We start from the raw sequence: 13,321 nt of genomic DNA on the forward strand, positions 1-13,321 counted from the left end.
TTTCCTGAGACAAAGAACTCTACCATCAAAGATTGTACATTTTTGGACATGTCCTCAGTAACATGGGTGGACAGTGTGCCCTTTGTCACAGAATTGTTGCCATAGAATTTCTAATTGTTGTTTGATTCTGGAAAATTCTTTCTTTTCATGAGCCAAAAATCATTTCACAGCTTCTCCTCCTAATGATCTCCCATGAAACTTCTCAGTGTCTTCTTTCTTCTTCATAAAATTTTCTCAAAGATTTGATGACACTGATACTTTCCATAATCCTATCCCATTTACTGTAGACATCACCAGTTATTTAAACGGCTTCTTCTATGATATGGTTTCCAGAACGTTCACCATTTTAATAAACTTATGCTTGATATTGCATGTTAAATGTAGTTCTTTTATTTTACAATGTCGAATGTAATAACCAGAAATAAGTGAAACAGGCCTTTTCTATCTTAGAAAGTGGTCTTAAAGGCAGAGAATATAACAAGAGATGCCAATAGCGCTGCCAGTTGTGTAACTGCAGGGGGCACCCTTCTCATCGTGGTCCGTGTGAACGGTACACCCCGCAGGGGGCACCCTTCTCATCGTGGTCCATGTGAACGGTACACCCCGGAGTTGTGCATGTCGTGCACAGCCAGTGTGATCCCACGGGGACGTCCTAGGGAGACGTGCCGGGAACACATGCAGGACATGCATTCGCCTATCACTCACCACCAGGCAGAGGAAGAAGCTGGTGGTGAGGATTTCATTGGAAAGACCTGGAAATGTGTGACTTCTCTGTTCCCACATCTACCTGCTGTGGATGAGAGGGAACAGGACACCTCCCCCTAACGTCAAACAAACTGAAGGGGGGGTTTTAGAGTGCAACTCAGAGAGCTTGGGCTTTGCTTCTGAGTTTAAAGAATGCAGTAACTGATATGCACCTGGAATATAACTCCATCATGTAGGAACAGTGTTCCAGATGTGATCAGGTCAACGACTTGATCTGAATACAGAAGAGCGTGTACATCTAAGAACGAAAATCAGTATCACATTGATGTTTTTAGTTGTGATGTCACAACATTTTCTTATATCGAATTTCTAAGGAACTATCCAGGTATTTCTCATATGAACTCTAATCCAGTCAAATGTCTTGACATTTTGTACAGGAAAACAATATTTTTGAGGCTAAATCAGAATCACCTTGCTATAGAGGCAGCATCACTAAATGTGGATTTAGACTGCTTCGGTTTGTGTTTTGTCTGCTTAGGTGGCCAGCCCATTATTCTCTCTGAGCCTCAATTTCTCATCTGTACCGTGAGAATAATACCACCCTCCCATACCAAATGTGAAAATTTAATGAGATAATGTGTGTGGGTGGTTAGCACGTTGGAAGTACTCTGTAAGTAGTGGTCCTTTTCTGCCTCCTTGATGACACCCTAATTTGTGGTTTAGCTCATCCCCGGTCCCCTGAAGAGGACAGTGTAACAGGAGCTGAGAGCCATTGCTAGGGAGGTGTCACCTCCTACAAGCATGTGACTTGGGCAAATTCGCTTCCCTGCTCCTCAGCACCTTTCTCTGTAAAAAGGAGGACACAATAGTATTTGAGTATACGATGAGCATGACATTTAAAGCATTTACCACAGAGCCTGGTGCAGAGCATGTATTCGGTAATTTTTTAAAAATTGTAATTACTGCTGCTACAACTCTAGTAGTTTCTTAATTTGCTTTGATGACATGACCTACAACTGTCCTCCAGACATCTGGACAAAGGGTCCCTTTGAAACAATCTTCACCACTGTGCTTGCTCTGGGGACTACAGAAGTGCCTTTAACTCAGTCAGTTAGAAAGTGAGAAGCCAGTTTCGGAGGTATGGGGAGGAATGGCCACAGAATGCCACTTGGACTGGCATTCATTCATTTTGACCCACATTTCCTTCAAAAATCTCTTGCCAGTTCCTCTGAGATATGTCCTCCTCCACATTCTAGGTGTCCTGACCCTGTCTGCCAAAGTGACAAGATTACTTTGATTCTATCACATTCATTTCTTCCATCAGCTGTTTCTTTTATCACATTAACTGAAGAGGAGCTGCTTCTCGTGGATCCCGGGGACCCACCCCTGGCTGGTCCCTCTGCTACCGCTGCTCGGTTAGTCATTGTCACCATTCACCTTCCTTCCTGGTGTCACCCGTGTTTCCTGCTGTGCTGTGTCCCACCGCCTCTCGGGGCTGCAGGGGACAAGCTGCAAAGGAGCTAAGATGGGAAAAAAGTAAATTTAGGCTTATCCTGTGCACGCTTTGAGATTTGGGAGAGAATAGTATTTAACAACCTTTTAATAATCAAGAGCTCCCTGTATACGTAAAGGAAATCATTATAAACCTAATGTTTTGTAAAAGATTAGCCATGGCTAGGTAGCTCAGTTGGTTAGAGCATCTTCCTCATATGCCAAGGTTGTGGGTTTGATCCTGGTCAGGACACATACAGGATCAACCAATGAGTACACAAGCAAGTGGAACAACAAATCTTTCTTTCTTTCTTTCTTTCTTTCTTTCTTTCTTTCTTTCTTTCTTTCTTTCTTTCTCTCTCTCTCTCTCTCTCTCTCTCTCTCTCTCTCTTTCTTTCTTTCTTTCTCTCTCTCTGTCTCTCTCTCTCTCAAATCAATATGTTAAAAAAAAAAAGTCCTGATCAGGTGGTTCAGTTGGTTGGAGAGTCGTCCCATACATCAAAAGGTAGTGGGTTTGATTCCTAGTCAGGGCACATACCTAGGTTTCGAGTTTCATCCTGGTTGAGGCATGTGCAGGAGGTAACTGATTGATGTTTCTCTCTCACATCAATGTTTCTCTCTCTCTCTCTCTCTCTTACTCTCTCCTTTCTCATCGCTCTGAAAAAGTCAATAAAAATATATCCTTCGGTAAGGCTTAAAAAAAAAAAGGAAGAAAAAGAAAAGAACTATTTTTATTCAGGGATGATAAATAATATCTTCCTATGAGAAAGCCAAATGTACCATAATGAGATAACCCATTATAAATTCGGACAAAAAGACACAAAGAAACAAAAGCCATTTTTCTTTAGGTTGGGCTATCTTGCCCTCTGCAAATATATAATTTCTTCCAGACTCGTGGAATCCTGAGAATAGCTTGTAAACCCGTATCGTCACCTTAATAAATTCTTAGGAGTTGGCAACCCTCGATTAGGAATTGCTGGTTAAGGCTTTAGCTGGAATCTTTAAAATCAAGTTACTTAGTGAGAAAGATGCTATTTATATTGATGAAGATGATGATTTAAAACTCTATACTGTTTGTTTTCCTTCTCTTCATTTTTTAATGTTAAGGTATTTTTCTTTATTACTAATATGTTGTAACTTAGTTCTCACTTATTAACGGCTGAATGAGCTACTTTTAGGGGAAAAGGTAGGATGAAAAAGCAAGAGCTCCGGGTCAGATGGATCTGGTGCTCCTGCTCACGGCTGGTGGGCCTTCATTACGCTGGGAAACCTCTCTGAGGCTTGGTTCCATCATCTGAGGAAAGATCAGCATCACCTACCTTGTAAGCCTGGAGTGAAGATGAGAAATGACATACTTAAGAAGGCAGTGGCTGGCACAGCATAGATAGTTATTGAAGTGTGATTACCAGCATGAGGATGAACAGGCTTTCATCTTCTGAAGGCCCCTCATCTTCTGATGAGGCGGCTGAGGGGTGGAGACTGTCGGTAGCTCCCGAAGTCTCTTAGCTCCCCCATGGCTGAGTGGGCCAGTTCCGCTGTGATAACCAACACGCTCAGTGCTCGGGGGCTATACACAGCAACGGTTTGCTCCTCGTTTGAGTTCCTGCCCATCGTGGGTTTGTAGGGTGGCTCTGCTTGTGCTGAGAGCACCGCCATCGGGAACCTTGATGATGATTGGGGCCAGGGAAAGAAAGATGGAGAGTCCTGCAGAAGCCCTTGAAGGTTCTACCCAGAAGGGACACCCATCATTTCCACTCATATCTCACTGGCCAGAACAAGCCCTATGGCCATGCCTGACTCCTGTAATGTAAAGAGGTGAACCAGATATTGGTGACTAGTAACACCTCCCACAGTGACAGAATTCCCTTTCAGACCCAGGTCTCTGATTTGCACAAGGGTCAAGTAGGGGAGCCAGAGCCTGTCGCCTCTTCATAATCAGTTTTCTACCACATGGCCTGATTGGTATAGCAGGAGAAAATTCTCGCGATTCAAATATTACCTGTGTAACTACTCAAATCTGAGTGCAAAGCCGTAATGTCAAGCAAAATGAACAGGATTTGTGAATTTTCTGCTTTTTATAATTATGGATAATTGAAACTAAGTACTTTCCATTTAAGATTTTGCCTCTTTCTTCAACATTTACCTGCCTTTTAAGTCAGTAAAGCTGTATTTCTCCTCTTGACTTCTTTTCCCCGGTTGCTAAAGGCTTCTTTCTCCACACCATAGCACGCTGCAGGGTTAACAGCCTTGCTTTCCCCCCCTTTGGCTTACAGCTGATGAAATGGCTTGTCGCTGTGTGTGACTATGTAACGCACCGGAGGAACAGGCCATGAAACTTTGTGCTTCCGCTTCCAATGTCGCTCAGTGTCGGCTCATCAGGGCACTTCTCCTGTGTCCCCCCCGAGTGACCATTTAGCTTAGGGATAAAAGTTCCCATGGTGACAGCCAGGAACAGGTGCAGACAGTAAACCCTGTAGTCTTGAGTCCTCCTCAACCCAAATGTGGGATCTGATGGGACCTTATTAAATGGTTGTAAAACTGTCCATATCTCAAGGAATAATAAGACTTTTTTTCAAAGAAATGTGTAGAGCTCATGGTTTTGTTGCTTTAATCTGCCAAGCTACTGATTTATTTTCACAGTTCTGGCTGGTAGGTAAGCTCTCCACCTCCCATTCCAGAATGGTATTTTCCCCTGTATGTTCCTGATGCTTGGCCCACATTCCCATTTCTTTTTTGTTTGTTTTGTTTTTGTTAATCCTCACTTGAGCATAGTTTTTCCATTTATTTTTAGGGAAAGTGGAAGGGAGGGAAGGAGGGAGGGACGGAGAGAGAGAGAGAGAGAGAGAGAGAGAGAGAGAGAGAGACATTGATGTGAGAGAGACACATTGATGTGAGAGAGACACATCCATTGGTTGCCTCACTTACAACCCTGACTGGGGCTGGGAATTGAACCTGAAACCCAAGTACGTGCCCTTGGTCGGGAATCAAACCCTTGAAGTGGTATGTGGGTGGACTCTCTAACTGCTGAGCCACACTCCCATTTCTTTTATCATAATAGGAAATTCTTGATAATTCAGAATCTATAATCACTCCAACAATGACAAAACTTTTCTTTATCCTCTGTGCTCTTAGGGAGAAAAGGCTGGCTGTGCAATGGTTAGCAAAAGCATATTCAAATTCCTTTAGGGGTGCTTATTTACATGAAACTAATATGTCTATTACTGACATTTTTTTAGTCAATATCTATTTCTCAAGGACCTTACCAGGTAGTATGTCCTTAATCTAGTTTGTGCTACAATATGAATTTGTAATAAAGCTATGTTTTTGTTTAAAGATAGATGCTATAGTTCAGATGGGTTGTTTTAGGTGCTTGACTATTACTGCCTCCCAGATGATGAAGCCCAGTCTTCTGCTCAAAGCCCTGCATCTCCTTCTACCTGAGTTTGAGAAGTGCCATGTTTTGGTCTATACAGTCAAATCCAAGGGCTCTCCCCACCTCTCCTTACAGCTGTAGAGAGGAAGAGAACGAGATAACTCGGTTCACTGTTCGCGGCTCCAGGATGCTTGGAGATCAGGGCTGGTCTGTGCTCATGGAAGAGCCCAGCGCAACATCACTGAAACCAAATGAAGCTGTACAACGTTTTAGGAACGGTTGCTCTTCGGGCTGGAGAGTGTGGAATATTCTATTTGCTCTGACAGAAAACACAGGTGTGGTAATCAATAAAATTCTTGCACATCAGTTTCTTTTCACGAGCCACACTATGGAGTCACTGAGCATGGGGAACATCGGGAGGAGAAGAGGGTAAACCCGAGAACAACTTGCCCTGAGGTCAGCGACCTTACAGCTATACTCTCTCCGACTGCGGATATGCCTCCTTACCTCTGGGAGAGTGGGAGGAGAGCAAAGTGTTTAAAAGTGTGGGTTCTGAAATCATGGAGAATGGGATCTGAATCTTAGCTATGCCACTTGGTAGCTGGTATTTAACTTATCTGAGCCTCAGTTTCTTCATCTGTAAAATAGGGATACAAATAACACTCACCTTGTGGCTGTGAGGATTCGGTGAGTGAAGCACTTAGTATAATGCTTGGTTCCTAGTCAAGTCGATGAGGAATCTCTGGTGTTAGGCCCGGAGGAGCCTACGTGGAGTTCTGAGTACTCCTTGCTGTTTCTCTTGGTGACTGGTAGTGTCAGACACTTGGAGCTGCTTAGGAAACATTGGATCAAGTAAACAAACCTAGTCTCCCATTGCCTCGGGTCATTGTGATGGCTCTGCTTAGTCCTCTTCCCAAATTCAATGCCTGTGGTTTAGAAAACATTTTTGGCTAGTGGTGGACAATCATGGACATGGTGAGCTCATTAATATGTAACAAATTCACTCATATGTAGGTCGGGCCAGAGCCAGGGAAAGAATTATATGTGATTCTTATGCACCTTCTTCACATACTCTCTTCCAATTGGAGTGTCCAGAAAATATAGACTGCGTTCCTTATATCATTTATTCAATGAATACCTATGAAATACTTTCTAAATTCATAGCTATTGGACTGGCACTGAAGGAGAAAGCAAAAGCGTAGCCTGGGGCTGCAGGAGGTAAGACACACATGCCAACAACACAGTATATGGTGCGTCACATGAGAGGTACAGACAATGCACGTTGGAATAGGAGGTGGCCCCTCAGCTGTGACCCGACACACCAGAGCCTTGTTCAAATCCCATTTCCTTAATGAAGCCATCATCTCCTATATCTTCTTTTTCTCCTCTTTCTTTTTTCTGTTCCAAACAACAACCTCCACTAAGGTTTGGGCTACAGAAACCAGGACAGGGTCTACAGACTTGTCAGCTTGAGAGACTTAAGTGGGAGGTCTAAGCTGGGGGAAATGTCTTCTCCCCAAGGCCCGTCTACCTGGCCACCTCCTACTCATCTTTTAAGGCTCATCTTAAGCATTGTCTCCTCTGTGAGTTTTCCTCTGGACAAACTCTTTGGGGTAGAAATGTGAAATGCATTTATCAGTAGTATAATTATTTTGCAAACAATGAAAACACAAATATCATTTATTCTCCTTTCAGATTTCTTAGTGGTTATGCCTCCCTCGAAGCCTCTATGTTTCTCTCTTCTCCATCATGGCCAGTCTCTTTCCTCTCCTGGTGGAGGATCCCTGGGGAAGACGGTAAGGAATAATCACGGTGTCCAGGCTAGAGGAAATAATAATGTCATTAGCGAGAAGTGACATTCAGCATCACGGCGAGTGGGTACATGGCTGGAAAGGGTGGGGGATAGGGATAGAATAGGAATATTAGTCTGTATTGCACCTTAAACATACTTCCATCAGAGCACTTTGTCCTTCTTTGTCTGCACATCTGTATAGACTTCAGGCTTGAGAGCAGACAGGAATCCTGTTCATCTTTGAGACCTCAGGCGTAGTAAATACCATTGACTTCCCATTGTCACTAAAGAAGTTCATTGACTTTCCCACTCCACCCGATCTGTCTGCAGATTCTGTCCAACTTGGAAATGGGGATAGAAGGATCTGGAGACACCTAGCCTACCCTGATTACTGAGAACTCTAAATTAGGAATGACACATTGAGTTTGCCGCTCTATCCACTGTACATGCCCTCTCAGCCTTTCCTGTACCGAATACCATGGTTCACTAGATGGCTCACTGGAATTAAGCTTATTAGGGGGGCTTATTAAAGAAGGCTAGAAAACAATTCAGGTTTGAAGGGAAATCCTTATACATTTGCTCTTCATTCTTTAGTTTCTCAGTGCTACAGCTCTGAGTGACCCAAGCTAATGTTGGAGGATGTCAGGTATTAGGAAGCTCTGTTTTAAACTTAACAGTCTGCATATGATGTTCTTTTGAAATGTGTGTATCACCTACTTCCTACTGGGGTTTGATGGGGTGTTGATAAAAGAAGGTAGGCCTGGGACCACCTCAAATCATTGTGCATGTTTGTTGCATCTGAGAGAAACTCTTGGTGACTTGACCTTTATCTGTAGGGCAAAGATAAACCATTGGGGAAACTTACTCTTTCCCTCTATTTATTCATTCCTTCGTTCCTTTGTTGAGCACTTAGTCTGTGAAAGGTACTGTGATAGGTGCTGGGAATAAAAGGGTAAAAGATGTGGTAACTGTTTGCAAAGTCCATGAAGGTTAATTATCTCTCTGCAGTGACAACCTAGGCCAGGGGCCAGCACACTGTTTCTGTAAAGGGCCGTATAGTATTTTAGATTTTTGGGGTCATCAGGTTACTGCTACAGCCACTCAATTCTGCCTTTGTAATACCAAAGCAGCCATATATAATTCACAAACAAATAGCTATGGATGTTTTCTAATAAACATTTATTTATGGATAATGAAATGTGATTTCATAAAATTTTCATGTGTCATATAATATTATTCTTTTGATGTTTTTCCAACCATTTACAACTGCAGCAACCATTCTTAGCTTGTGCACTGTACAAAAAGTGGCAGGGAGCTGGGTTTGGCCCTTGAGCCATAGACTCCCCACTTGGGAGATGGTCCCTGGTAGGTTAGATGATTGATTCCTAAGTCTAGCTCTTGTTCAATGAAAGCAGAGATCTAATCAGTGTCGTAGGAGTAATCCTTGTCTTTTCTTCTCTCCTACCTCTATTAATCTCCTGTCCCCCAAATCCCAACTCCACAGGTCTTTCTACAAAACAGAAATCTTTTTTATAAATTTATGATACTACCGTGTACATCTGGGGACTTGTTTTCCTGTGAGAAAATTAAAATGACTCCACTGACTATTTGGTCTCTGAAACAGTTTAATTTAGTATTTTTATTTTTTTCCTTTTCCTTATCTCCCTACTAGAAATTAACATAAAAATTCCTTCTGGCTAAATTCCCAATGCATTTTCACAGTGAGCATTTTCAGAAGTGAAAATTAGTAGCTTCCTTGCAGTTTTCATCAGGGATGTGAAATTGTGCAGCTCACAGGGTGAAGAACTCAAATCCCGTTTATGAATTAATGCTGCCAAGGGTACCTTGCTGTCTCCTGACTGCCAGGGATGCATTTCCACTGAATCCTGAGCATCTAAATAGTGTATTTTAATATCTTTTCTCACTCCACCAGTGAGAGAATACCATTTTCTATTTGCACAAATGAATTAATATGTAACAACTAGTACGTATACAGGGTTATATTATTTACACCATCCTTAGGGGTTGGCAACATTTGGGCCTATTATAACATCTCTCCCTAGTTCCTCCTCTCTCCCTCCCAAGCCCTCTCTCCCTCCCAATTTTTATCCAGGTGATATCTAATCACAGTGAGCATTAAGGACACCCTGAAATGGGAACCAGAGTCCGTGGGGGTAAGCATATATGGGGAAGAGCTTGCCCAAGTCCTATTTATGCACAGTGATTAAGTATCTATAGGGCTTCCTTGTTTAAGCTTAAGATGTCACTTTCACATGTCATATCTTCTTTCTTTGACAACCTCTGCCTCTGTCTAGCTCTAGCCTTCTGGTCTCCAAACCAGCCTTGAGTCCTCAGTCTCAGAATCTAAGCTATTGAGCTAGACTCCCCCCCCCCCCCACACACACACACACACTGGCACAATCTAGTCTTTCAGGTCAGAAAACTCTGATCGTATAGAAAATTCGACTGCTAAGGCCATTCAGAGGAGTTATGGGAAGGGAATTATTGTTAAAAACATCTATGGGCTTTAGAATCAGACACACTGGGATTTGAATCCAGGTTTTTCCAATTAGCAGCTATTCTAGACTGCAGATAAAATGGATGGATGACTTCTCTGTGCCTCAGTTCGGATAGCCATGCAGTGCAGGGGAAAGCTACCTCGTAGATAGAGATGAAGATGAAGTGAGATAACGAACAGTCAGTAAGTGCTCACTAAAAGGCCGAGAAGAGAATTTAGTAAGTACTCAATAAAAATGATACCATTTTGAAGACACATTTCTTCCTTCATTTATTGAACATTCAAACATTTATTGAACTGCTGGTTGCTACTGAGAATACAGAAAAATAAACTAAAGGAGCTCATGTTCAAGTAGAGAAGGCAGCTGTAGACCACTAAGTGCAGGAGAAGAGGCTGAGTATAAAAGTGAGGTACATCCAGGCAGTGTGGGGACCCAGGGAAACACTTGGGGACATCAAAGAAGGTAGTGTTTATGCTAAGGGCTGAAGAATGAATAGAAGTTTGTCAGGTAGTCAAGGGTGGAAGTGTGTTCCCAGTAGAGGAAGAGCATAAGATTTGTTTTGTGACAGAGGTTAGGGTAGCAGAGGTGGGGAAAGGGGTCACAGTGAGGCTGATGGAAGATGCTGGAGACAGATGATGAAGGGCCTTGAATGCCATGCGAAGACTGGGCTCTGACATGTTCAGTGGGCCTTTAGATGTGTAGGAAAGCAGAAAGCCATTAATGAGGTGGCACCCTTCGCACTTGTAAGTGTAGCTGAGTTAGAATAGAGCTCCACGCGTCCAACCTGTCACTTCTACATGAGGACCCTGGGACCAGAGGTAAGTCACGCAGCGAAAACCCTGACAGAGCAAGAACAGGTCTAGGAATAGGTCATGCGAATCCAATGCTTTGAAATTCCTCCACACCAAGGCCCTCTCATTTCAATCCAGGCTTCTTCAGCAAAGCCTTGCATTCTACTGCTGGATTCAAACCCAGTACGAGTCCAGCGCGCTCTGTGGAGGGACTGCGGCTTCCCTTCCTCCGAGCATCAGAACCCTCAGCCGCCTGCTGGGAGTGGGGACGTCGTCTAAGAGCAAAGACGGGAATTTTGCAAGGAGGAAATGAGCTTATTACAATACCTAGCAGATGCAGGAACAAAATAAAACCCCCAAACCGATTGAGAGAGACTTCTTTCTTTCCCTCGAATTTGCACTCTAGGGACTGTGTCACAACTGGGAGCCGAGGCTTCACGCTAGCGGCTCCCGCTCTTCGTGCGCTCAGCCAACCCCAGCCCTTCCTTCCCCGGGCCTAGCACACACACACCAGCCTGAACACCTTGTGTGTGTGTGTGTGTGTGTGTGTGTGTGTGTGTGTGTTGTGTGCGTGCATATTACAGGTGCGGGGGAACCCGCGCCCCGGAGCCACAGAGCAGGAGCCTGGGTCTCCTCCCACACCGGGGCCCAGAAAAAGGGCTAGAAGCTGAGCCTCCCCGGGCTCGGTTCCAGCAGCGCCTTGGCTTCTACGGAACCTGGGCGCTCGCCTGCCTTTTCTCCTCCCTTAGCAACCGGAGGCTGTGGATACCGCCTGCGTGGGGGCCCGGGAGGCGGCGGCAGCCCAGCCCAGGTGCCCGCGAACCCGCGTACGCACTGCGGAGCCGCGAGCGAGCGCCACTGCCGCGACGCCAGCGTGCACAGGGCCCCACGCACCCGCCCTCCGCACCTGCCGCGGGGTCCAAAAAAGATCCCGCAGAAATGAGCCAATCTCACCCCTCTGGGTAAGTGACAACTGCAGCTTTTCCACGCCGCGGCAGGTGGCGGCTTCAGCCCGCGGCTCCTCCTCCCCCCTCCTGCTGCGGAGGGAAAGGCGCGAGGGAGAGCCACAGGGGGGATGGGGCGAGGAGTAAAATAATAGGGATTCTGGGTTGCAGGGAGGGTGGCAGAAGTCCCAGGCTTAGGATGTCCTCCCTCCCCTTCTTCGTTTCTTTCCCCGAAGTTCACCCCTTTTGACATTTTCACTCTGGAAGGCTTTAGAAAATGGATGTGAGAAACGCATACATTAAGCAGGGACGTTAGCTGGGATCAAGAGCATCCTGCGGTGTGGAACATATGTGTGTAAATGCAAAAGTAGAGGTCACCGAAAGACTCATTGGTTAGGAGACTCAGGAGTGAGTTAGATACATTCTCTCTGTCTTGCATACAAACGAAGTGTGAGTTGACCTAAAGTTGAGGGTGGTTGCATTTCTGGGGTTTTATCTGCCAGGTCCCAAAAGAAACATAAGAGGCCTTTACTAGTATTTTGCCCAGGAAAGGTGGTCTGCTACAGAAAGGAAGGAGAAACGGAAGGACTTGGGTGTCCTTGTGCTTACAGATGATCTACTGTTGCTTTGGACTCCTTAGAAGACATATTTAGGCAATTATTCAATCCATTCTAGAAGAAATTGGACCCGGTCATTGTTGGCTGTTGCCTCGTCCCACCCAAATAGTCTTGGTCCTTTTATTGGAACAGTGAATATCCAATTTCTTTCTGAATTCAACAATGTGATGCATATTAGATAGTTTTTTTATTATTATTATGACACATCTAGTGAATAGATAATGTCCTAGTTGATCTTGCAATTAATTTGAAGATGTTTTTCCATTAAAAATGTTTGTTTCCTTTATTGATTTTATAGAGACGAAGGAAGGGGGGGGGGAGAGAGAGAGAGAGAGAGAGAGAGAGAGAGAAATATCCATGCGAGAGAATACTGATTGGCCTGCATGCCCAGCTCTGGGGACTGGGCCCACAACCTGGTCCTGTGTCCTGGGGAATCAAACCAGTGACCTCTAGGTGCATGGGTTGATGTTCAGGCTTGAAGATTGAAGACGTCTTTCTTTTTTAACTGAATACATTTTCAAGAATAACAGTTTAGCAGAGGACAACATCTTTACGATCATTTGTAGTTTGTGATATCTAAAATAATACCACGTTAGTTCTTGTGCTTCAGATTTATGGTCAAAGCTAACGATTTTATTTCTAATAAATTCTCTGAGTGTAATGACATAACCGAAATGTTTGAAAAAACTAAAGGCACGAAAGGTGCCATGTTGGAAGTCAGTTTCAGAACTTTCTGGAAAGTGTGAGGCTATGACTAAACACAGTTCTTATTTGATCTCAAATGGAATTTAGTGGAGGTGCTTCAACGCGTGGCATCTGGGGATCGTGCGGATGCCACTGGCACTGTTTTTCTGCAGCTGGTGTTTGCAGTTTGTCCACATTCGGGGAAATGAATGTGTCAGTCATGGTTGTCTTCGTATGTTTTTCAAGTTTTTGGCTAAGTTAGAATCTGATTAGATCATTTAATCATCTGTTTTAAAATGTGGAAAAGCCTGTAGCTGCTTATTACATTGTGCATGATTAAGATTTCAGAACCCGAAGTGAAATTTTTCTGAGGCTCCATTAGTTGCAAGTATATGGGGAAAGAAA

At 44.1% G+C, this 13,321-nt stretch overlaps 1 protein-coding gene across 1 annotated transcript in view; it reads left to right on the top strand.

The window, feature by feature from the left end:
* The first annotated feature begins 11,586 nt into the window (after positions 1–11,586).
* The window catches only part of ERICH3 (glutamate rich 3), a 114,291-nt gene continuing 112,556 nt past the window's right edge, over positions 11,587–13,321 (top strand). The window contains exon 1 of the mRNA XM_036256783.1: positions 11,587–11,633. Coding sequence (XP_036112676.1) covers positions 11,611–11,633 — 23 coding nt within the window. The 5' untranslated portion in view covers positions 11,587–11,610. The remainder of the gene's footprint in view (positions 11,634–13,321) is intronic.

The sequence above is a fragment of the Molossus molossus genome, unplaced genomic scaffold (assembly GCF_014108415.1).
Source record: "Molossus molossus isolate mMolMol1 unplaced genomic scaffold, mMolMol1.p scaffold_m16_p_12, whole genome shotgun sequence".
NCBI classification, from domain to species: domain Eukaryota; kingdom Metazoa; phylum Chordata; class Mammalia; order Chiroptera; family Molossidae; genus Molossus; species Molossus molossus.